Source organism: Lates calcarifer, linkage group LG16_LG22 (genome assembly GCF_001640805.2).
Source record: "Lates calcarifer isolate ASB-BC8 linkage group LG16_LG22, TLL_Latcal_v3, whole genome shotgun sequence".
Classification (NCBI taxonomy): Eukaryota; Metazoa; Chordata; class Actinopteri; family Centropomidae; genus Lates; species Lates calcarifer.
In genome coordinates, this window is record NC_066848.1 from 9,829,565 (window position 1) to 9,856,068 (window position 26,504).

Genomic DNA, 26,504 nt, shown 5'->3' on the forward strand with positions numbered 1-26,504 from the left:
TACTATAAACGTTGTCATTGTTTTAGTGTGTAATATGAAACCAAAATATAATTTGGACTTTGGACAAAATGCAGGTTTCAAATGGATAGTAATGGCTAATAAGACATTATAAGCAAATTAATAGCAACAGCAAAAATTGACTGTACAAGGATATTGAGCTGTGGTTCACACAAGCATACTATTCACCCTGAAAATATGTAGGTACAGAGTTGTATCTTCTTTTTGAGTGCACACACACAGACACACACATGGTGGCTAGCAGAGATGCCTGCAGGGCTTCTATAGCAGAATGTCACTGATCTGCACTGATGAAGTGGCGTGCCATTTGTTCAGCCAGGAAGTTCCCAAGGAGCAGCAGCAGCAGTGACGGAGCTGAGGGGTCAAGGAGGGCATTGCCTACAGGTAGATCTGTGGATCATACCTTAATTAATCTACTGTATGTGATGCCAGGCATCCCATTCATCCCCTCGCATGCACAAAGGCGCATGTCAAGCATATGTCAACCCCGCTCCGGCACTCCCCGCCCATCCCATAATGCAGTTTGTGTTGGTGTGGCAGCTCGGGATGCGTCCCTGACGAGGATGGGAAGTGACACACACCAAACTCGGTGTGTCCCCCAGCCAGCTCCGGTGGCTCGGGGCCTGTCAATTCCAGCTCCGTCAGTGGCACTGGCTCAATGGCAGTGCCTGTGACACATGTCACAAAGTTTTAAATGTCTGCTCTTTTCAGCAGGATGGCTGGGCGCACGCCGCAGCCAGGGGAAGGATGACATTTTGTGTCGTGCGGGGGGGAACTTGTTGTGGCTCCCCTCTTCCTGCCTCCTCCAGCTGTCAGTCCCAGTTTCCTCTGAGCATATCAAAACACAGACAAATAAACCTTGTCATTTTGAAACGCCGGCACTAGTGACCAGGCTCCTGAACGGCATGTCAGCTGGAATATGGTCACAGAGTCCTGTAGGAAGTGGTGTATGAGCACATGCAAGCAAGCACGCATACTCTCACATGCACAGCCTTGTAAACTAGCACAAATGTTTAAGCTAATAGAAATAAGAAATAAACAGATACAGACACAGTGAACAAACATTGCATGAGGCTATCTCTGACCTTTCCTTCATCTGTTTGTGGATGATTGACGCACTAGACTGAAGCTCATCATAGTTTCTTTCAAATCCCAAATACAGCAAGCCTCTCCTCCGTATCTCATGGTTTATTAAACTTCTCTCTAAAGAAGTAGGCATTGTAATCTCTGCACCTCATGACTTGACCTAAGATTTATCAGTCAGGAACATTTTTCTTAACCACTTTTGTGGTTGTAATGATGAGTAACACAGGGCTATTAAAATATTGATTGGCCCTATGCGATGTATACAAGAAAAACATTTATGTGATTGACATTTGATAATTAGGAAACAGTGCATTATAGTAACAAAAGGAACAGCGCCACAGTACCTTAAGCTCAGTTTGACAGGGGACACATGTTAAGCCTTTTAATCACTTGAAGACATCCAGTATATTACACTTTTACATCAAATCAGCCTCTTTACATCATTCATTCATCTCAGAATTTCAGATTGGAAAGTTGCCTGGAGAACTATAAAAGAAGATGTTAACAAAATGGCAGACCTTTACCTCTGGTTGCTGTGAAAAGTTACAAATCACCATAAACACATTACGAGTTCACCATAAAACCATGAAGATGATAAAAGCATTATAAAATGTAAACATTAAAAAATGTATTTGGAAATATTTGGGGCAACTGTATGGGCATATGCAATTTTCTGAAGATTATGCATCATAGTTTGTTTACAATTCATAACAATGTGATGCAAATAATGAAGGGAATATTTCAGTATGAACAGGTTAACTGCTTGAAGACAGACAGTCAGGGACAGGCACAATAAAGTAAATGGCACCATAATACACAATGAAATGCCTGGAATTCACGCCTCAGTTACAACTCTGCTCTTCATTAAAGCTGAGATTGGAATGTTTTTAACTTCAAAAGCTGCATTTGATTCACCTCTCCCAAAAAATAACACATGTGCTAACATGTACTTATTCTCAACAGAAACTGACCAGATCACCGGACAAATATCACATATATGTTTGACTTTTCAAAACAGTTTCTCTTTCTCTTTTAAGATAAAACCGATACAATGCAATTCATTCAAATAAAAGGAGGAAGAGTTCTCTGCACTCTGCCGCAAACTAAACAAGACTGATCGTGCCTCAAGTTTGGACTGAAAATCTAAGAAATGTTTAACCAAGCTGTATAAACCTTGTTCTATCAAACTCCCTGCAGTGTCTTAATGTTTTAAACAGCAGTTATGTGTGTGAGTGTGAGTGTGTGTGTGTGTGTGTGTGTGTGAGAGAGAGAGAGAGAGAGAAAAGAGAGAAAGACAGAGAGAGAGATGAGTCCATGTCAGGCCCCAGGTGGGTGACCGTCACCCCTTTCACCCTTGATTAGTGGTGGTAGCGGACGGGTGATCCATCATAGCTGTCAAAGAAAAGGATGCAATTGGCTGGGTCTGTTTGTCACTGGCTGTGTGTAAGAGAACAAGAGAGAGAGAGAGAGAGAGAGAGAGAGAGAGAGAGAGAGAGACTGTCCTTTTGTGTGTGTGTGTGTATGTGTGTGTGTCTGTAGTTGTGCGGTTGCTGATGCTTAGAGGCAATCATGTCAGTGGGAGTGTCATCTCTGACTCTGACTCTGAGCTGGAAGCAGGGAGGCAGAAACAGACCGAGCTCAGCAGAGGAGGCCATAACTATGGGGCTGGAATATGATCTTTAAAAAAAAAAAAAGAAGAAGAAGAAAAACATTCACCTTACATAACCACAACAATGGCTTTTGATAAAGTTTAAACCTTTTTCCAGTGGGAGATCACATGACTTAAATGTCACCAGTGCTTTTCATAAATACAAGCTTGATTTGATCATCTTTCATACTGTTAACATCCACTGTCACTCATGTCCCTCTTTGTGCCAGCTGTCCATCAGAGTTGGTCGTTTCGGATGAATCTGTTGCCTTCTGAGTGCTTGCCAGTAGTAGACGTAGCGACACTTGGCGAATACCCCTAAAAACATTATGAGAGAAAGTCAGCTGAAGTGTGGGTCATTTGCCTCCTTTCATAGCATTTAGTATTAGAGACTAAAGTATACCTAGACTGTTTGATTGTGCTCTATATTTATGTGCACGTAGCATCAATATGCAGTGACCAATTGTGACTGGATTTATACACACTCTATCTTTTGGAATATTTCAGTGCCAGACAGTCAAATCAATAATTTCTTGATCATAAAAATTTGAGTCATATCCTCATATATAAGTGCAGTGTTTGGGTTATAGATGAGCAGGAGTGATTCCCAACCTGTGGGACAAGACCTAAAAACCCTAGCACAGTCATAAAAGCTTAGCTGGATCTCATCATATATTGTAGTGAATATATAAGCTAGTTAGAATGTATCCAAAATCCTCCAATACAAACTGCGTCTGTAATAATGGCTGCATCTCAAGTAAGACTGCAGGAAACACAGAATGAGTCAAACCAAGGCATAACATTGTATGAGGGAGTAAATGCATATTCAATGTGTTCATCAGACCTTAAAGACACGGACGGTGTGTTGAATGTAAACAAAACCTTGTTTGTTTACTATTGTGCAACAGCTCCACAGGGGTAGCTTTAAATGGCAGGACTGAGCAGGGTCTGGGTCGGCTCCATGTAGGGGGATGAGAGGTGTTGCTGGGAAGGATGAGCGTCTTGTTCCACAGAAAGACCAGTGTGGCCTCGGGGCAAAGTCCTGACAGTAACAAGCTCATAGCCACCCACATGCACTCACACAGACATGCACACACTGTACCATCACAGTGAGCAATTATTCAACTATCAGCAGGCAGGGGTGTGGTACGTTCAAGTGTATGTGCATGTAACAGGCTAATAAGACACACTGGATAATACAGATTAATTTTGGAGTTGAGAACTCACAACTGTACACCAGTTTCTGCAGCATCGTGCCATGGTATCGCTGTTTCAGTCAAATATTTCATATGATTTACTCCCTGAAAAAACCTGATCCAGAGCAGTCCTGAAGCTTAGGAGAGGACTTTGGTTTTCTCTCGTTATCTGCAGACAGTTGGGGGAGACAAAGTCAAAATAGAATAGTCTCCTCCTGATTCCAATTGATTAAACTGATGAAAATACACACACTAGCCAAGAAAGTGAAATGAAAGTCAGTAGAGGAAAATATGTTCAATTATTCTATCAGAGAGGTGTATATCTCTTATATCTATTTTACAGCATGACCAGAATTCTGAAAAAAAAAAAAAGCCACGTGCCACCTATGGACCTCAGAGGATGAATCCAAGATGGCCGGCAGTGCTTTCTTGTTGTAATGAGAGGTGCTGCCGTATGGGGAGAGGGACTGCCCAGAGCTCTGTGGCTGGTCTGCTCTGACTCTGATGTCACAGCACTCTCTCTCTCGCCGCCACTTGATGAATGTGGCGGGCTGCGGCTAGGTGTCACCTCTCGCCAAATGAGGCAAGGACAAGTGGCATTAGTGCTGTCAATGATCCTCTGACAGGAGAACAGATACAGCTTTCGCCAGGCTTTTTAAATAGACATCAAGTGCATTACAGGAGGAGGCGGGGGGGCAGGCCAGAGACAGGGCAGGAGAGGAGAGACTTATGAGAGAGGCGGTGTCGCAGAGGGATGAGGGGTGCTCCAAGCGCTAAGTCCAATCACATAATCCAAAGAGACATTGTCAAGGGCGGGGAGAGAATGGCAACTAAGTGACAGAAAGCAGAGACGGGGACAGAGATACTGGTGCCATATTAGTGCCAAGCATATTCTGATGCCACCCTCAATTCTAACCAAACCTGACACATCGCTCTCTTTACCCCACTCTCTCTGACTCTTCAAAGTAGGCTCTACCAAGTCACACGCGCACACACACACACACACGCACACACGCACATATACAGTACGAAGACGTACACACAAACACACACACACACCAGTCCCTCGCAGCAGTAGTGGGTGTTCTGTCAGGCGGAGGAGCAGTACAGCAGCAGCAGCAGAAGCACCAGCCCACAGGCCCGAGGACAAGCTCAGTCAATCTAAATCTGGACTTTGTAGTGGAGCAGTGCTCATTTCCCCTCATAGCCCAGCTACTTGAGGTGATCCAAACACTGAAGTGTGAGGAGCTGTCACCTCCGATAAAATCCGGGACCAGCTCCATGCCTGCCTGCTCCCCCGGTGTGAGGGGTACATATACGTGTATGTTTGTGTGTGCTTCTCTGACAGTGAGGAGGTTGGGGCATGGGGAGGGGGGGGGGTGAATTCCAGCTGCCGTGATTTGCCTGGGGATATAGGTGCCACGGCTGGAGACTGGGCTTGACACCACAGGACTCGGGTGTCTCACAGTGCTCTGATCACATGGGCGCCGGGGCCTTTCACATATTCACAGCTTACCCGGCGAGAAACTCACTCTCTCCAGGAGTGGGGCCCTTAAAGAGATTACCCATTGAGGTACCAGAACCAAGGCTCCTATAAGACATTACCTAGAGGGGATATATTTGTAGGTTGCAACCAAAGCCTTTCAGAGATAACCTTCACAGATGAAGGAACTGAAGCTAAAGGCCCCACAAGCCTTCACACTCTGCTGAGCTCGTCACTAGCCTGTGGGGACCGAGGGAGATTGGAGGGAACACATTCTGTGATTCTCCAGCACCAATCAGAAAGCTCTGGACGATGTGTGACCTGTGACTCTCCAACAGGACTTTAAAAAAAAGAAAAAGAAAAAAAAGCTACATCTCTGATCAAAGGAGGAGAGGAAGAGTAAATTAAGAGAAAGAGTAGAACAAAGAACAGGGATGAGGTCCATTTCCCAGGGGGTGAAAGACTGAATGGATGTGTCTCTTAATTTTCTGTGCATCCTGGCTGTATTCTTCTGAGCCTGGGCTCTAGCTACATTTCAGCATTACATTAAGCAGCGTGTTTTATGCATAAATGCATTCCAGTTTGCTGCCTTCCCTTCACAGCGAGGGCCTGCTCTTATTATGAGCGAAACCAGGAGAAAGATGGGGTGGTTGGAGACAGAGAAGGGAATAGCTGAGCCAAAACTCACTCTTACATAATACGCTCTGAGGGCACACTCGCACCCATGGGGTTCCACCTGATGAACTGATACTTAATAACAAGTGGTACAGTGCCAAAGCCAGTAGTCTACAATCTCCTCTGTGTATTCTAAGCCATGGATGGGCACACTTGAATCAACACCCCACGCTCTCAAGCATATACACATTATCACAAACCCATACACACTTTGATCTCAAGCACACAAACACAGCACACAGCCTGAACAGTGGGAGCAGCCATTAAAGTGACAGATTAACAAAGTGATGAGGAGGCTAATGCTTCAATCGTGTCCCGGTGGAGGAACAATCAGGCCTTTGTTCTGCAGATGTCATGCAGCACCTTGTAGTTTTTTTAAGGGGAGTAGCTAACCCTCTTGTCTTTATTAAAAGGCTGTACAGTCGGTATCTTGTATCTTCCCCTTGGTGAAAGCGGTGGCGTAGGTTCTTCGTCAGGCAGTCTGGTTGTTTCAGAGCTGATTACCCAAAGCATGTGTCCTCTCTACAGGGGCTTGATGGGCCATTCTGCCACTGTGCTTACTGTGAGTGAGCTAGCTGTACAAAGCCTCCTATGTACAATGCTCCAATATCAAATCAACACATATGGTTAACAAGTTTTTTTTGTGAATATATCATTCTTCCATATAAAGTATAATGAATAAAGGTAGTGCATAAAACAGCTCTATAAATGATTAAGTCCTCTAAATCAACACCTGCAGACAAAATGACTGAGAACTCCTTGTTTGAGTTCTGTCAAAGGTGCAATCAGTGAGACTTTATTGCCTTGTTGTACAAAATGACCATAACACATAAACAGAGGTTTACAAGTGCAGTTGATCAATACACTATCAGTCACTCAGCAGTTCTGGAGATTGCAAAGTGTCTAGCTACAGCAGTCCATAGCTCATACTCTTGGTTCTGTTGAACTAACACCTTTCCACAGACATTTCAATTAGTCAGATTTACTGTACTGTACATCTGCTTAAAATGTATTTCCACTAGATACTCTCAATTTTCAAGGATACCCAATATCAAAAGCATTTGCAATGTAGTAGAAAAACTCTCTTATTTCATCCTATTGAATAGGTACATAGCAGAAGTCCTGTCCTTTTCCAAGCTAGCCTCTGTTCCTCTAGCCTCAGCTCCACTGTGTATTTTTTTTTTTTTATATAGAAGGGGTTCATGGGTTTCATGTCTTTCTGAAGCCAAAATTTCAGTCTGCAAATTCACACTAGGAGAACATCAATTACCACTAACAGCAGATTACAAGGATGGGAAGTGAGAGTGAGGAAAGTTAGGCCTCAACGGGGCTTTGAGTCCTGCCACCCAACTTGAAACTGACGAGCGCCAAAGTATTAGGTTTCTGCTTCCATTTGTGTCATGTGTTGCAAGTAGATTTGCAATGCCTAAGAGGCGTTTCCTGTGAGAGTGTAGCCAATGTGTTGCATTAAGCCGGCGAGTAAATGCTCAGCAACAGATGTGAGGCAAAAAATACCTTTGGGTCTAGGATCTGGTTTAAGTCTCCAATTTTTGCAGCACCAGTCAGGTTCTGTTGGTCAGGTCTTACAAATGTGGGTATGAGCCAGTTTCAACTCTCAGGTTTTGACCCATGCCAGGACCACACAGCAATATCTATAGCTTATATTAATTTGGATTGCAGCTCTAGAACTCTAGAAAGTCCTCACCTAAAGAGCTCATCTCCCTAACTATAGCTCACGGGTCAAATATATTTATATATATATATACATTTTTATATGTATCTTTTTATATCTTGACAATGCCAGGACTGTGGGAGATTCTGGGTTTTTTTCTACCATAAGTTTGTCCTTGCAAATCATAATAATAATGATAATGATGCTTTCTGGGTAGTCAACACTAAAATAAGACAATAGCCTACTATATTGAGTTTCTAATATTTGCTATTGGATATTGTGGAGATCCTACAGTAAATGTGTGTACTGCACCTCTGAAAGCATTTTGTTTATCAAAAGAATAATAGTTTTTAGGCTATTTTTTTCAAATTCATCTTAACTACCGTACACTAGAACTAAGGCCTCTGTTTGTGTAAGTGTAGAAATTACTAGTCCATATTAACTCAAATAGCCTGCTGCAAAATTCATTTAATCAGTACACACACAACTGTGTATGCATGCACACACACATTTGCAATGAAGAGAAAGAGAGAGAGTCAGAGAGAGGAGGGAGATGGAGTGGTTTTAATGATTGTTCCCTGCATACAATCAGCTTGACTCTTTTCAAGGGCCATCAATATGTCACAGAAAGACACATCCGACGGATGTAGCTTTTAACATCAAGGTTATCTATTCTCGGCATGAATCTACTCCCTCCGCTCCTAGTTTCTCGTCCCGTCTCCTTCTCACATCTATCCTCTCCTCTCGTCTCAACTGCTTCCACTCCGTCTTTCTCCTCCTCTACCCTCTTTGCACTTTTATTTGCTCTCTTTGATTCCTCTCTTTCACCCTCTGATTCCTCTTGTTTCGCTGTATTTATTTATTTATTTTTTTGTCTGCTCTCCTTTCCTGTTCCTACCCTCTAGTTTGGCCACTTAGCCAACAATTCCATCAGTGCTGCCATCCATTAGGGAAAAGATGCAATGAGAAGAAGCCAATTAACAAGGCAATTACACTTTCTGTATTATCTCCAAGGGTTGAAATAACACTGCGAGGCAGGTGGGGGGTGGGGTCAGATGGAGCTGGGTGCAGGCATCCATAAGAGTTGGTGCGAGAGTGACTTATGAGCTTGGGGCATAGGCTGCTGTGAGCCAGGGCTATTATTGTGGACATGATCCATCTCCGGCTGTCCTTTTATCAGTTCAGCCCAACGTCATGAGATGGAGTCGCCACCTCCTCTCTATAGGGAAGCCTGCAGACAGATAACCACCCTGTGTCCCATAAACCAACAGCCAGTGGACTGCGAATCAGCCAACTGAGAGGCAGGCTGGCACACAAAGCACAGTGCCATGGAGAGAAATGGAACTGTTTCACTTAGCACTGGTATGCTGGATATGTGTGTCAGTATGTAAGCATTTTCTAACTTGTATATTTTTCTTAAAAGTACCTGTTAAATGTTTCCAAGCAACTCAGGAGACGCGTATCCAACTTAAATCTCCTAGTAAATATGTGAAAATGCATTTGCTCTATGTTTGAATTCACAGAGTCAATATAGTGAAGGCCAATCAAATGCTCAATGAAATCAATTATATAACTAAAGCTGGCTTCAATTAAGCTGAAAGATGCTAGCAGAAATGGAATGTAAAGCTATATTCATGCAGGATATATTTGCTCCAGTGAAGTGTATTTCTACATGCCATCCAGCTGCTAATCAACAGTAAAATGCACTACATAAACAGGGGGAAACACCGTAAAAAATGGCTATACTGTCTTTGTTCTCCAGCAGACAAAGCAAAAACATCCAACGATTCCCAAATGTTGTCTTTGTAAAAACACGGTCTACGGTTTATCGTACTTTTACTCTACTGGGATCAGCTAGAGCAGTCAAAAAAAAAGCCACCTACTGGTTTTTTCTTTGTTGTTGTTGTGTATCTCAGTGTAAATGGCATGTAGCAAGCTGACAATATCACACTTTGCTTTCAGTGAGCAAACCTTAGCAGGAAAAAGGGAAAAAAGGACCACAGTGGTTCCTCCAGGTGAGACACAATAACTACTGCACCTATTGTATCTATCTAAAGTACTTGATTTATCACACTTTTGCTGTTGTTTGATTTTTATTTATTTATTTATTTTTTTTTTTTTTACTGAAAGTGGAGTGTGTGTGGAATAATGTTTTGTAATTAAAGGTTTTTTTTGTGGAGGCAGAGGTGGTGTGATGGTGTAAAGAGTCATATTTTGGATATGTGAACTCATTGTCAAAATTTGATTGTTAATAATTGTGAGTGCAAACTACAGATATACCATTTTATTATCATTTTTATGTGCATTTCTCATGGAGAAAGGCATGTTGAAACAAATCTCTACTCTAAAAGACTCTTCTGTCAATTAGTTAATCATTTTAACAGCTGAGTAACAGTTATCTCTCAGTCTCAAACAAAACTCCTGCGTGCAACATTGAGAATTAAAGTGACATTTGCACTCTACCAATAAAAAAATATTTAGTCCATTAAACATAAATACCTGTCATTATGATGCATGCCCCAGGCTTAGGCCTTCCCTGTTCCTCTCCTGGCTGTTTACTGCGACCAAACAACTGCAGTGCCTGCATGTTCTCAACTTCAGCGTATTGATTAAACTTTTAAATAGCTGCCATATAACCCTGGGACATCAGGAAGATTAATTTGCGTCAATGTTCATCTGTAATTCATTAGCCATTTATACTCTCCACATCCACACAGGCTATCAGGAAAATGCGCCCCATTTTTCACCCAGGCAGAGGCTGGGGAAAAGGCAGAGAGAAGGAGGGATGGAAGGAGGGCAGGGGAGACAGGAAGGAGGGGATTACACAGCCCACAATACAGAAGTATTTTAACAAGCTAGGAATGCAATGCATGCAGGATGGCATGCAGGACAGTAAAACATCCAGCAGCTTTAAATTAAGACTAAAAAACACACAATTCTATACACAGTGCATTGTGGCGTTTCATAGCAATATAAGGAAAGGTACCCACTATTAGCTATCAATTGCTGAACTGATTATAATTTGCAGTAACAGTCTTGGCTTAACAAGGCCCCATAATGTTACGCCTGTCCATCACACTGGAAAAAGACAGCATAACTGTTACTTTCTCTGTTGACATTCAATGAGGCTCTGACGTCAAACTTTCTAAACACTTCTCAACAGGCAGCCTGAGATGTTGTATACTTCCTCTCAGTCAGTCAGTGGTCTGTCACCCATTTAAACACACACACACACACACACACACACACACACACACATATATATATATATATATATATATATATATATATATATATATATATATATATATATATATACATACAGCAGAGAGAGATTGGAAATAGGATAGGGAGAGAGAGCAGGGGAATGACATGCAACAAAGATCAGGAGTCGAACTGGTGACCAGCTGCTCAGGGCACTGAGGCCCACTGAGGCCCACACGCCCTTACTAACTATTCTTGAGCTTTATTTCAATCATGAGGTATTGAATTTTTGCTTGCACTTTGGCAGCACAAACTTTAATTAGGTGTTTGTTTTGACTTCATAGTTACATGTGGAGCGTTAAATTATTGGGGGTGGAAGAGTCCAAAACTGAAAACTGAGACTGAAAAAAAAAGATTTAGGAACTGTGTGTATGACTCAGATAAAAACAACACACACACACACACACACACACACACACACACACACACACAGTGGGCCAACAGAGGATAAAAAATAGTGAGTGTGTGTGTGTGTGTGTGTGTGTGTGTGTGTGAGAGAGAGAGAGAGAGAGAGAGAGAGAGAGAGAGAGAGAGAGAGATGGAGAGTTGAAAGATTTGCTATTGCCACAGGCTGATAGGTTGTCAGGGGAAGGTTGCTGGGTCATGGCTCAACCAGCGCTGATCAATACCAGGTTGATTTTGCCACATGATTCTCCTTAAAGTGCAACAATAACATATCCTGTATGTTTTCATATGCTTCAGGAACTGAAGACTGCTGTTACAGGAGATGCTGTGTGACAAAATAAACAAAGATATTAATCACTATATAGGATAAAACATAGTCGTTCATAAGTAGTAACAGTGCATACTGTATGTATCAGTTATGCTTTGAGCTTATCGGCAGCATTGGTTAATGTATGAAAAATGACACTCCATCTCTGTCAGTTCACTAAATGGCTGTAATCAAACACTTTAAATTGAGGATGGCATTATTCATTGATGGGTGAATTACAGTTATAACCAGATAAATGCCTATCAGTCTTTGTACTTTCAACTTATGAGGATGAGAAGGAAATTGAATTCTGGGGCACATAAATTTTGACTGAAAACAGATTACCGTTGTGGGGGGTCTAATGAAAAAAAAATGGTGAAATTAATTTCAGTGACATTTATTCCGCATAGAGCTCAGAGAGAACAGTGGTTACAGTAGCTCTGGAGTCTGGAGATAAGAGGAGGGTGGTTTAAGGCAGGGGACTCAGCCAGTTTACAAAGTCCTAAGTCTCCTTGGAGTGTCTTTCTCGGGGCACCTACTGTCATCTCGCAAACTCAGCGACAACACACACCTCGCATATTAAAAAACAAAAACTCTCCTGTAAGCACAACAATGACAGGCTGATTATTTACTGCTAGACTTATTGAAGGGGTTCGTCTACCCTTAAGGGCACATGAAACCACTAATGACGCCAGTAATCATAAGGGCTCATTTTCTCCATCAACATGTGGATCACAAATCACCACACATGCACCGCACATGGCCTGACACTGATCGATTGTGTTCTTCATTACACCCAGGATTTCTAATTAAAAGAAAAGCACAGATAAGTGGTTCAAACCTCTGACCGAAATAGAAAGAAAAAAAAGTGAAAATCGCAATTAGAGGTTTGGCTGTGTTCTGTAATGGTGCCGTTAATAAGAGCGGCTGGTGAGTCACTCAATGAAGGTTTAATCACTGGGACAGGATTCAATAACAAAAGAGCATAATATTAATCACCAGAGAGTGATAACTTCACTGTTCATCTCTTTGACATTGGAGGAAGGGATGAATTAATGATGCTCTCCATCTGAACACATTAAATAATAATTATCAGGCAAAACAGCATGAAAGGGACTGCATAATGAACCTCATTGTCAGGTCAATTACAACCACATAAAACTGTTCAAAGGGAAGTAGCTTGTTACTAGATAGCCATACTAGAGAGGACAGCGGTGGCTTTATCAGTGGAAGGTGCCGGGCAACATATTTCTTCTGATATCAGGGCTTGAAATGTGTTGAGCGTTTGAAAGACAGTTTACACTGAGGGGGCACTGAAACTCTGCCTAGCTGCACATGCCTACTGTAAAAAGCTAGGGGCATTCAGCGAGGCATTCAACGAGGAACACATTGAAAATTGGTTAGCAAAAGATAAACGACATGACAATGACAGTGTTTTTCTGGCTCTAAAGCAATGTCAGTCGCTAAGTGCCATGTTAACTAAACTCAACTGCACAGACAATGATGGACTTCACGCATCAATGGACAAAATGGCACCTCGCTACCTGTCAGTGGCAATTTCCATCAAATCAAACATGGCCAGCAAATTTAGCCACGAGAGGAACTGCTGCTGGAGTTTTACACATGCACATAAACATGCACAGATAATATAGGCACGCAGTGTGAGGTAGTTTCTTCCTTCATCACACCATAAAATTGACAATGGTTGTTTCATAAAGCCCTTGCCTTTCACTGAGCACCATGCACACCAGGTTGTCCTCTAGCTTGTCTTTCTGAGCTAGACATCAATTACCGCATGGCTTGCCACCACTCTGAGACACTCTCTTAAACAAACAGCCTGGCAACCTCCAGCGTGACACATATCAATACTAATCTGACGTCTTGTTCCACAGTTGTCCCTCTCAGACCCTGGCTGGCCGCACCTGCCTGACCGGAGTGCTCGGGGTTGGCTGTACTCCTTTACACTTCCTTCCCCTACAGACATCAAACACTTATTACTCCCCATCCTGGCCCTGCTAACTGACTGGCCTGTCTGGGCCACACAGGGACCCCATTATTAGAGTCATTTCAGCGCCCATCCTGATGCCTGTTAGGCAGTTCTCTACCTGGGGCTCCTGCTCCCTGCCTGCCCAACTGAGTGCCTGGCCAGCCAAACAGTGATTGGACATGACATGGTGACAGAAAACAGGGGAGAAGGGCAATAGAAATAAAAGAACAGAGATGGCAGAGTGAAGCGGATGGAGACGGGGAGAGAGGAAGGTGGGTATGTTAGCTAGGGCCCTTGTGGCGTAGGGTGTGCCCATCAACACGGATGAGCGTTAGCCAAGAGCAGCATGTCACAATGATGGAGGGGCTAGATCACTCACATCAGAGCTTCATCTGACTGGAAGATATCAATCTCTAGGCCTAATCCAAAAGGACATGGTAAAATATCCTTTAACATTGCTCTCCCACCCTGCCTTTGTCTGTCCCTTGCTTCTGTCTCTCTCCCAGCTGAAAATGTGCGTAACCTTCATTGTTGGACCTCAATCAACCACACTCATTTTCACATCCCATTTCCTCTGTCTCTAGCAGTGACGGTCAAATTATGATGGACAAAACGATACCTTGACATATGGCATTTAACGCAATTTGTCACTATATATGGCAAGAAAAAAAGAAAAGAAACAAGTACTGATAACTCAGGGATTCTACCTTTATGCTTTGAAACAGGGTACCGAGGAAAATGAACATTTCTGTTGATACCATGTGGTCAAGCCAAGCAAATTTTAATTATACCACTTTTTGCTTTAATAAAAGCTGTATCAGTGATATGCTAACTGACATGAATTAAGATGGCCCTCTTAATTCATGGTGGAACATCTGGAAGTCGTAACATTGAGGTGATACACGTGCACAGTATGTACATATATACATGTGCATATGTGTGTGTACTCATTAACTAATTCCTGTAATTGCTACTTATGCTGAATGTATTATTTAATATATTTATTTATTCATATATACTGTATATCCTGTATGTATACAGTATATGTTAGCATATTGGCTTTAGAATATCTTGCCAAAGGACTGCAGTTAAAAATTAGCCTGTTAGCTAACGATGGCACATTTACAGAAATGTGAATTAATGTGTATGGGTCTTATTAAAAAACAATATGATCTTTTAATTTTATTTTAGCCAAGCCTTATAAATAATTCAAAATAATTTATAGACAAAGTCAATGTGATTTCTACAACAATTACAAAAGTGAGCATGCATTAAAGCAGCAAATGTGAGGTTGAGACAATGAAAAATTTATTCCTGGTGACATCACATGCTGCTCAAAATTATGGCTGTGTCACATTACATGCCGTCATTTCCTGCCAGAATTTAAAATGATGAACCCACAGTAGCCAATCAGGTGTGTGGCGGAGGTGATGATAGGTTTGTATTGTGTGGAATATTTCATGCCCCTCTGGCCTCCCCTGCGCCCCGGTTCAGACGGATGGCTCCACTGTAACTCTACTTCTCTTAATTAATATGACATATCCCCTGTTCATATGCAGAGAGTGAGGGAGGGGACAGGGAGATGAAGGTATGAGGGAATGATTAACTGCGGATCTGTCCCTCCTTGTGAGAAATGATCTCGCCTCCTCTGCTCTCCCCAGTCCTCCCTCCCTCCTCTCTTCATTTCCGTCTCCCTCACTCTCCCCTTGTCTGTGTCTCTCTGGGGCTCACTTCATTTCTTTCTGCTCCTTCCCCCTTTCTCTCTCTCTCTCTCTCTCTCTTCCCTTATCTCTGTCTCCCCCTCTCGCTTTCTCTCCCCTGCCCCTCTCCTCTCTCCTCTCCCCCCTGACACTCTCGGACTGTCCTCAGCCCCCTGCACATCTCCTGACAGGTAGAATAATAACGCTCGTACATCACTACCCTGAAAAGTCCAATAACCTAAATCTTCACTTGCCACACACCCCGGGACTCAATTACTTTATTGACATGTAATCTTCATAAGGGGAGAAATATTGAGCATGTAAGGTCAGCCGGTTATGAAGACATATTATCATATTATCTGCATGAGGGTTGTAGGGGCTAGGACCTGACAAAGCTAATTATAATGGTACATGTTTCAGAGCTCAGAGCGTATTATCTGCTTGGCTGCTTGGTTGAGCCACAGCTGAGGTATAGAGGAGAAGGGGATGAGATTTCAAACCTAATAGGGGCTGGATGTCATCTCAGGGCATGGGAATTAATGAAGCCAAATATTATCGACTGCACATCACAGCACTAATATCCTTGATTTGTTCATTGTATTTGTCAGGATTACCTCGCCATAGTCTAATGGCTAACAGCATATCACAATACAAGCTGACCAGCAGGGAAATTTCTAAAATTGTACAATGACAGGGGGGAAAAAAAAAGCTATTGCATCCCTTCAAGTATTGGATAAAAAGTGCAAATAAGCTGTTAGTGCTGTAGCTTGAGCTGTTCCTCAGCCAAAATGTCACAGTGGGTTAGTGATGGCAGGAAGGACAGATGCCCATGGCTGTGTTATCGCTTCTCTCCCAAGGTTATCTTAATATCATCCTCTCAGCTCTGCTATTAAAATTTACTACGTGCTACATAAAGCAAAACAATAACACAGATGATAGTACAACATATAACATACAGTGGGCGTATTTTTATCCAACAATGTATTCAATTCAAAATATATTTTTCTTTACCATGAGGTTAAAATGCAAAGGAGAAAAAATATATAATCCAAGCTTGTTATTTTAACCAGACATACAAAGGGCAAAAAAAAAACAAACCAAAAAAAAAAACAAACAGTTGGCTAGCCCTGAGACATTGCATCTCAGGGTCACAGTGTACAAATGAGAAATCGTACCGCCAGACGCGGACATGTTCATTTTGCTTTATCCAACATCATGCCCTCTTCCCCTTTCTCTGTTATCCAACTGTCTGAGTCTTTAGCTCAGACTTGCAGGCGCAGAAGATGCCTAAAATGCTGCAGAGCTGCCAAAGGTCATGTGTTAACAGTTGATAATGGTGTCAAATGAAGAGACATATTTTAGCTTTCTTTCCAGGTTGTCCAGGCACTCAACACTCCACAGGATTAAAATTTTCTATTTATTTGCACTAAAATGATTGGTTTTCAAAGTTTTCAGTCTTTCGGTTTCTTTCAGTCTTTCTCTAACTTTACTGTACTGAGTCCTTCTGTTCCCCCTGCATTTTTCATGAAGCATGAATTACAGCAGCAACACTCAGCTCACATCTTAAACAAATACCACATGCTGTATACAAATGCATAATCAAGGAATTACATCTTTTTGAGCAAATATGATATGGTTTGATGGCTACCAATTCTGAAAGTTTAGTTTTGAAAGCATGTTTGTCCTGAGGGAGGGGAATGAAACAAACAGCCTTTTAAATCACCACAATCTGGGATAAATTCATGTGTTTGACCAAAATGACTCAGTCAATCCAATCAGCTTGCTCTGCAGCGACATAACATGCCAGAATCTATCCATGAATCAAATTATGATGGTGAAATAACTTGTCCGCTCGTATTATCATGACAGAGAAACCTGCTCCGTCTGTTTAAAGTGACTTAATCAGCAAATCAAAGTGACAGATTAAAAGGTTGTTGTGGACTTCCTAGCATTTCAGTGACCTTGCTCTTTTCATTCTGGTTGAGCTGGAATGTTGATGCCAGTAGAAGCCACAAAAGCCCCGCTACTTCCTGTAACCGAGGCTCCCCTTTATATTTTAAGAGAGATAAAATGCATGTCAGTTCAACAAAATAGCCCTGACGCTCATATCCGAGTTGACCTTGTGAACTTAAAGGCAGGGCAGGACAAGTTGACCCACACAATTTGCGACACTGAGTCTGTGTTTGGTTCAGCCCGGACACTGTTCATTCTTTCGGATGGTGAATCTGCGGTAAATAGAGGCTCAGATCCATAGCACCGGAATCCCAGCGTATGGGATAATGGTCTTCTCTCCTCTTCACAAGCAGCAAATCCAAACGAGGCTTTCACACAGCCTGATGCAATGAATAATCTAAATGGCACTTAATGTGAGCTATGCTGATACTCTGACAATAGTTTGTGTTCAGACATCACAGCTTAGTGTCTCCCAATTGTATATTGATGCCGAGGCAGTTGACAATAAATCACTGGATTCACCAGTGAGTGAGAAAACTGTTTAGACAATGGCCCAATGGAGCTTACCGTAATTGACAGATGGGTTCAGCGCTTTCCACCACAATAGCTTTGGAGCATTGAGGCTACCTGGGAATGAATGTGTCAGTGTTTGTGTGTGTGTGTGTGTATGATGTTTCAGGACCCACAGTACTCTAGAGTAACAGTGCCTGCAGTCATGTCCACTTTGAATGCTTGCACTACACTCTTGACATCTCTATATACTAGTAAATATGTCTACATTGTAGTAACTTCGAATTAATTAAGTTATTCAGATTTGCACTGTTACCTTGAAAAAATAACGTCTGGTTCCACACTATGTATTTGTCAGACTCATTTGAGAATGTTTATAGAGCTTATCAAGTCCCTCAAGAAATTTCCAGGTATCCTAATCTCAGTAGTACAATACTACCTGGGTGAGTGAGGCAAAGAAAAATCCAGCACAGTGGGGCTTGGGGATGCTACAAAAACGCTAAAAGTTAAATTCTGCTTTTATCTTCAAGAATGGTGGTTTAGATTATCTGGCTATACTGTTAGCTTGTTTACAAGCTGTCTGATTGCCTAACTGCTCATGATCTCTGTTATGTTGTGTTGTGGTGTTCCCTGATACCATAAATGACTTTGGTGAGTACAGTGTCATTACAACATGCATAAATGCAGGCCAAAACTACAAAAATAAGACTAAAGCCTTTTGATTTTTGTCTCTTGACTGTATCTGGAGTTGCTTATTTTTCCATGGCAGATGTGTGCTGTTATTAAAAGGAAATGGTTTTCACAGTGTAAATACATCTTCTAACACTATAAGTCTATGCAAAGACAGTAGATCTTAGTATGTCAACAGCTTTGGTCATGAGCCATGTGTCTATGGCTTTATTAGGAGTTTCTATAAACTATGCATAGGCATAAACTATTGTCTCAGTGTGCTGCTAATCACAGGTAAGCAGTGGTGCAGATTTGTCCATCTGTCCATACAAACACATAAATCTGTGTTTGTCTTCATATACTGCACTACATGGGTAACCTGAGAAGGTGGTTGTTTCAGTGTGTTTCAGGAATCTGGATTCCACTTTATGTTGCTGAGTAAATTATCACTAGTGGCCCCTTTTCTCACTGCATATTAGTGATTCCATGGCATGTATAGCTCTGTTACAATCATGCCTGACAGAAAGGTTCAGTGATGAACCGCAGCTGTTAAGCCATGCAGCATGTGTTGTCACCCAACATGATAAACTAGCCACCGAGTGAAGTGGAGTCTAATTTGTTGGAGCCATTAACCAGACTAGCATTAAGGCATGTTTTCATCCTGAATGATTACTGTGTGAGATCAGTTACCCTAGAATTACGATCTACAGTCTACTCAAAATATCATTTATTAAAAACACCCTGATTAAGATATACGATCCTACATAAAACAACAAGACAAATATATTTAACAAGTACTGTATCTATTTCTGTTAACTTGCTGAATCACAGTGTCTAAAATATGAGACATTTTGTATCTCTGTGCAAACATCCTTGGTAATATACAATAATTACAAAGCTACAAGGACTTATTGTGGTCTGATCCTGTCCCTTTGTGCATGACAAGTTGTCCAGCATCTGCCAGCATGTTAGGAACTATTCATCAGAATGAAGGGTAGCGACCCCCCCTCACATAGACAGACTCTGCCTGCCTACCAAGCAATTTGTTTCAAGGGGTACTGACACAGAAGAAAACTGGTGGACCCAACATCCATCCTCCTGTAAAAATATCCAAAACCATCTGGCAGCTAACCTCTATCCTAAATTACTATGATAGACTCCCACCTTTGGAAACCATGAAGGCTACAGAAACCTGCTCCAACTTCTGACTGAAAAGTATGACTGGAAAGCACTGACCACATCTGTTGTTCCCAAACCACAACTACAAATCATGGTGGAAAATGAATAATAGTGTAGCTGCATTAGCAATACCAGAATATCAGAGCTGATTCTAGCAGTAAGACCTATCCACTTTGGGTGAATTATGCTCTGCTACTTTCCTGAGAATGACCAGTGCAACTGGGAAGAAGACCAAGGTCCAGAGCACCCGTGGTATGTTTTTCCAAGAGAGCTGGGCGTGCTTGGCAGAAACTCATGTCCTTGTCTATCGGTCTGACACGTTTGGAGAAGCAGCCAAAATATTGCTTCAAAATTACGTCTGTTTGCGCCGGAGTAAGTTTTAATGGGTGAGTCCAGTTGGGTTTGTATCGTCATAAATAACAAAGGTTTGTCTGCAATGGTCACGGACGGTAAAGATTTAGGAGGCTACATATTTTCCTGCTGCTGAGAAAAGTGGTCCAAAGTTTGTAATCATCATATTTCAGTGATGATGGATGGAGGAGTTCAAAAGTATGATCGTAAGCTTTCAGAAAAAAAGTGAAATGTTCATTATATCACATTAGTTTTTTCAATGACTTGAGATTAATAAGGTTCAGATATGTGAACCCTTTGTGGCATCCTAATAAAACTGCTTGCATCAGTTCAGTCAAAACAATTACAGCATAGTTTTAACATGAAATGTCTCTTATTAAGGAAGAATATCACACAGGGAAATATTTACTTTTATACCAATAGTCAAAGGAACTAACAAACAAATATCTTGGAATATACCTCAGAAGCTGACAGTGCTATCTTTCTACTTTAAGTTTTTGCTGTATACGTCCAACATCACTTTAAGAACTCAAGACACTCAGGAGACTCTCTCAGCTACATCAAACGGCAAGGTAAAAACAATAGTGTCACTGACATATCCCCAAACCCAGCACAAACAGAATTATTCACACACTGTGAGAGGAGTGCCATCCGATAACGGAGAGATAATGACACTTGGTGGAAGGCAGCTTTCTCAAAGCAGTTTAGAGGTGGCTTGTCAGGGTTCGGCAGTTAAGCCTGTCATGGAAGTTGAGGAGGTTATTCTGGCATTTTAATCTAGCCCGCTTTCTGAAGGAGAAAACGTAGAGGTGATTTCCAGGGCTAGTAATAACAAGGACAGGCCTGCCTCCAAAAATGAGCTCTCATCACTTTGGATGCGGACAGTGCAGTGTTATGTGAAGCCGCAGTGAAGGATTGCAGGCCCAGTTTGCCTCGTCCCTTCTCCCCTCATCCATCTCCATAGGCCGCCTTTAATGGATATCCATGTTGCTGAGCCAATCCACTCCAGGGAGGAATAATATCACATCATCTGACTCAGATAAAGGAAATAGAGCTTGTCCTCATACACGGGGAGTATATACCACTGTGACGTGCTGTGATATGCAGCAGGAGCTACCTCATCAAAGAATAGATTGATGTGACTATCACTGAATTTTCTGATTCTTGTTCATTCCATAAAAAAAATATTATTATTGTTGTATACTTCTTTTTTCTTACTTATTATTCCAAAGATGCCAAATGATTAAACAAAGATCTGTGTGTATATAAAACTTTAGCTAACCATGATTACTCAGAGAGAAATATATAAAATAGTGCATATCCAGTACAGTACTGCAGTGGCAGGGGGAGTATTTAGATTATTTAGTTGAATAAAACTAATAATGCCAGAATGGAAAAATACTTAATTACAAGTTAAAGTCCTACATTCAGTCTTTTACTTTGGTTAAAGTATACAAGTATCATCATCAAAATGTATTTTTATGATGGATGTAATAACATGTAAGTAACATTTTAATATTATCAATGTGAATAGTTTATAGTTTATATATTGTTGGGTAGTTAGATCCAGAACAAAAACATTCTGAAAAGTGATTATAGCTCTTAAATAAATGTAGTGGAGTAAAAAAACACAACAAAACTATATTTCCCTCAGAAATGTAGTGAAGTATAAAGTGTCAGATAATGGAAATAATCAAATAAAGTGCAAGTACTGTACCTCAAATTACACTAAAGCACAGTACTTGAGTAAATGACTTTCCACCTCTGCAGCACAGTAATTTATATCTTGGAAAAATATCTAAGTAGTGCCTGTGGAGGAAACAGTGTATGTTAATGAAAATAAATAAAACTATCTTTTTGAGGTTTTAATTTTTGTGGCTGTATTGTGATTTACAGGATAATATTGGAGATGCCAGCAAGACACCCAGTCATTAGAAGCTAATCTTAGGCACCTCATCAGCTCACAAACTGGCGAACACTGCAAAGAAATAAAACCTTCATGCAATGACAAGCGCTTGAGAAACATTTTTATGAACTCAGTACCCGGGAAGAAAGCCATGTCTTTACTTTGTCAATTCACCTCGTAGAGTTTGGTGCAGAGGCTCACTCAACACGAGCTCATGGTGTATAGCTGGCGGGGAGATCTGTATATATCATTCTCTAAGACAGTATTTCATCATCTATCATTTCTCGATGTTGAACGCACGCATTGTCTACAGTTTGGTTTATTATAAAAGTTTACAGAAAGCAGCTCTGCTCTGGACAAGGAGGAGGAAAAGCTTACACTTCGCTCTTTCCATATGCCTCATTTTAGTTGTGTGGGGGCCAGTGCGAGCCTTTGTGTTTAAGACTGATGTTTATCAGGGGACAGATCCTGCTGGTATAATCATTACGAGGCTGAGTGAAATGTCTCGCAGAGCACGTACATGTGTCTGATGGGAAACGTCAAAGGTGTTCTGTCTTTTCTCACTGCGTTCCAGAGAGGACATTTCCAGCACTCATGGAACATGCCAAGGCAGTCCAAAGCAGAATGGGAAGATTATCAGCAGAAAGATGAGAGTTCTCATTCTAACTACGGAGTGACATCAAACAGAACTGAGGTATCACTCAAGATAAGCATGGAAAACAACTCAGGAGCAAAGAAACAGATGTCTGAGGTAATGTAGCAATTAATTTGCCAAACCAATAACCAACAGCACATGTGTTCACTTAAAATAACAGGACTTCGTGAAAAAGTTAATATTCATATTCACAACAGCATCTGAACCATGCAATTATAAATAATATAATCAGCTCTGGTTATTATACAAGCAACAATAAACAGACTTTGGGGAGCTGTAGATCTCTTTTGACGCATTAACATTTTTAAAGCCGTCAAACTCACTTTTAGTTTTACAAAGTGTGTCGTGCAAAGAACATTAAGTCATCAGTCAAACCAACAACCTTTCCCTTCATAATGACAACAGCTAAGTTTCAACACTTGCAGTTTAGTCATCCATTAGTCATGTATCCCATCCAGATGTCTGGTGGAGGAGAGGAGGGGAGGAGGAGATAGCAGCAGGTGTAGATCTCTCTGAGCCCAGCTGAGCTCTAAAAGGCAGTGCTTAGCACCCACAGCTCCGTCATCTGGCCTCTCCCCTGTCTCCACCAGCCTCTCGACAGCCCATTCCTCATCATTTACCCCTTTTTGGCAAAGCCCAGAGCCCTTCTAATGGGCCGCTCTGAATGCTTCCAGATGTTTGTTTATTTGTTGTGCAGCAACTGTAAAACAGTTTACTCTTAGTTTGGATCTGTTCCCGTTGCTCCATTTTTTGGGGGGCTGAGGGAGCTGGGAGGGGAGCGGAGCAGGAGTTGCAGTGCAGATCACCCCGACATGTAACGAAAGCGAACCGCCAAACAAATGTGAGGAGCCCCATGGGTGTCGTCAGGAAGGAGGTTTTTTTTTTTTCTTTTTCTTTGAAGGCTGCTTTCCTCCTGGGATTTTAATAACAGTTGTGCACCATTTAAGATACATACATACAAAGTAGCTGGAAGCAGGCCCAGAACAACAACATTAAAAGAGCCCAGGGCTCATACTGTAAGGCAGATTTCAGGCATTCTTCCTTGTCTGTTTACTCTGCTTGTACAAAGATATCCCTTTCATTTACTGCTGTCACTGCTGAGGGATGGCCTACTCAAATTTAATCTGATACCTGTTACTAGTGCCTGGCATATTTATTGAAATATACAGAGGAAATGAAAGGTATTTCATTAAAATCTCCTCTGTGCACATGGATATATCAATCAAGTCTGAAGCATCTTTTTTTTTTACATACTTCTGAACTACAGTTATAATTAGATCTATGAAATAAACTTGTGAATCTCACTTCAAAATGTGTCATCCTAAGAAAATGACAAGCTGGTAATAAATAACCCAGCACACTGATTTGCATGCCGAAATGATAAGTCGTCATGCTAAGGCACGAGAATGCAATATGTCATTGGCTGCGGCTTAATAGTATCATATAGGCCAGTCTTCATGAAGACGCACAGTACTTTAGGTCGGGACTCCATTTTGGACTGTTAGATTTAGAGTTGAGTTGACAGTTGGACCAGCACTGAGAGTTAGAGCCAAGGTGACAGTAGTGGAGGATCCTCAGGCCCCTCTGCCAGACTATATACTCCACTCCACTCTGTGTCACGCCTTCGCCAAGACACACTGGTGCCCCCACCATCCTCCTTCATTTTGTCTTTGTCTAGCACTCTCTTATTTTTAAGTCTCATCTTCTTCCCCTGCTTAATGCTGGTTCTCTGACTGTCTTTTCTTCTCTCCTTTATCTTCCCCTCTAGTTCCGTCTGTCTATCTGTTGTCAGATCTGGCCTATGGAATCTTGATTTAGATTTCACCACCACAACAGCACATCTTTCTGCTTTCCTCCCCTCCTTCTCCCTCCTGCTCTTGTTTTGCTCTGTCTCCTCCAGGTTGACTCCTTCACCAGCCGAGACAGAAGCTTATCCTGGAGTACTGTCCTTGGTTTCCACCGTTCTCTCCCTGGGCAGTGACCTGCCAGCACTGCCCTCCTATGGGAGGCTCCTAGCTGCAGTAATTACCTCTGGCACCCAGGCTCTGGGGCTTCCACACAGGTGACATGTTGGAGAGGGTGGGTGCTGGGGGCTGAAAGGAGGAAAGGGAGGTTCTTTCTGTGCAGCCGACAGGGCGATGTCAGAACTGCTGTTGATCTGCCTGCTTCTGCAGGAGTCAGGATAAAACTATCCTCCCTGCCTCCCTTGTAGCCCCATTAAAAAAAGACCACTTCATTAACCCTTAAAACAACTACTGTCACAGTCACATACTATAGAATGTGTGCTGTGTGTACAATTTTTCCTGCTTACTAAGGGTCTAACAACTCACTACAGTCTGATTATATATATATTATAAAATATTATAATTCAATATAGTTTCAGAACAGATCTACTGGTTGTGTTTTCTCAACACAAAACAAAAGCAGTGATTTACAGTACAGCAAAAGAAAGAAAAAAAAAGCCAATTTAATGACAAAAACAGGATATATAGAATCACCAAGGTACTTTACTTTTACAGCAGATGTTGAACAAAATGTGTGGTGAACTGTTTCAATTTATCACGCCTATTGAAAAAAAGAGTGTTGCATTTAGCTACACAGAATCATACAGCATATTGTTTCACCCCTATTGTTTATATCCCGAATTTCACTCAGTTGTTTGGAATTACTGTCTGAAAAAATGTGTTTGTTTTAGCACTGCTTTGCCACAGCTTTGTTCTCTGTGAATGAGGAGTTACTGTGACCGTCTCCCACACATAAAGAAAACTCAAGTATGTTTAAGAAGAGTAAGTAAAAAGGGGAGAAAAAAAAACAAAACAAAGAGCGGGGGTAGAGGGTGGAGGCAGGGACATGAAGAGGACGTGAAGGGCGAAGATGAGGGCTGTGTTATCTAAGACTGCAGCGCTGCTTCATAAAAATAACAAATGGAGACTGTCAGTGCTGCTCAGATCTTAGAGGGAGGGAAGAATATTTCATGTGTCGGATCCCCTCACCTTTAAATGGACTGTTCTTAGCCAGGTCTGATTTTGACAAAGCACAGGGCTCTTCCTGTCCTTACATCGAGTGAGAGATGCCACCGGCCCAGGCTCTCGTGACATAGATCTGTCCTTGGCACCATAAACGGAGGTCTGTGGGCCTGGAGTCTACGCTACTACGCTACTGCAATATATGGTGGAGATGCTCACTGCTGACCGGTTGTACTACCACAGTGGTGGTCAACCCATTCAACACAAATGTTTTGCATTGGGAGGACAGTGACAAATGCCTCAGGCATAAGAAATAAGAGAGTACTGGGGTGGGGGGATTTGTTGCTTTGCAAGATTGTATGTTTAAAATATCCCACCCATTTGGTGACCTTTGTTAGCTTCATTTTAATAAAATTCTACCTTTTAAGATAGCCAATAAAATATACTTTGTTAGTCCAAGCACGCACAAAGTATAATAAAATGGAGTGCAAAGGCTTTTTACTAAAATCTAAACTGAGAATCTGCTACAAATGCACTAGGTGGCCTTTACAATTAATTTAGAACACTGTATCTTTTTAATGAATGTGATGAATGCTTCCTCGAGTGCAGTGTTTGATCTTAAGAAGTTGCTACATAATTATATCAGCTGACTACACTGGGTCAATAAGAGGCCTAATCAATGTCTAGTATCAACAGATCAAGGATGCTTCATCTTGTATATGTACTGTATGCTCCCACGCATATATTCATATCAGTGTTAGCCTAGATTACTCTGATTTATTCCCACTATTAACACATCACACAGATGAGATCAGTAAGAATAGATAACATAACTTCAGGTTCAATAGATTCCCACTCTCTGCCGATGTTAGGG

The 26,504-nt window shown here is 41.7% G+C and overlaps 1 protein-coding gene across 1 annotated transcript in view; it reads right to left on the reverse strand.

Annotated features, from left to right (window-relative positions):
• Positions 1 to 1,455: 1,455 nt before the first annotated feature.
• lrmda (leucine rich melanocyte differentiation associated) overlaps positions 1,456 to 26,504 on the reverse strand; it is a 198,123-nt gene continuing 173,074 nt past the window's right edge. The window contains 2 exon segments of the mRNA XM_018696796.2: positions 1,456 to 3,037; positions 3,039 to 3,070. Coding sequence (XP_018552312.1) covers positions 2,990 to 3,037; positions 3,039 to 3,070 — 80 coding nt within the window. The 3' untranslated portion in view covers positions 1,456 to 2,989.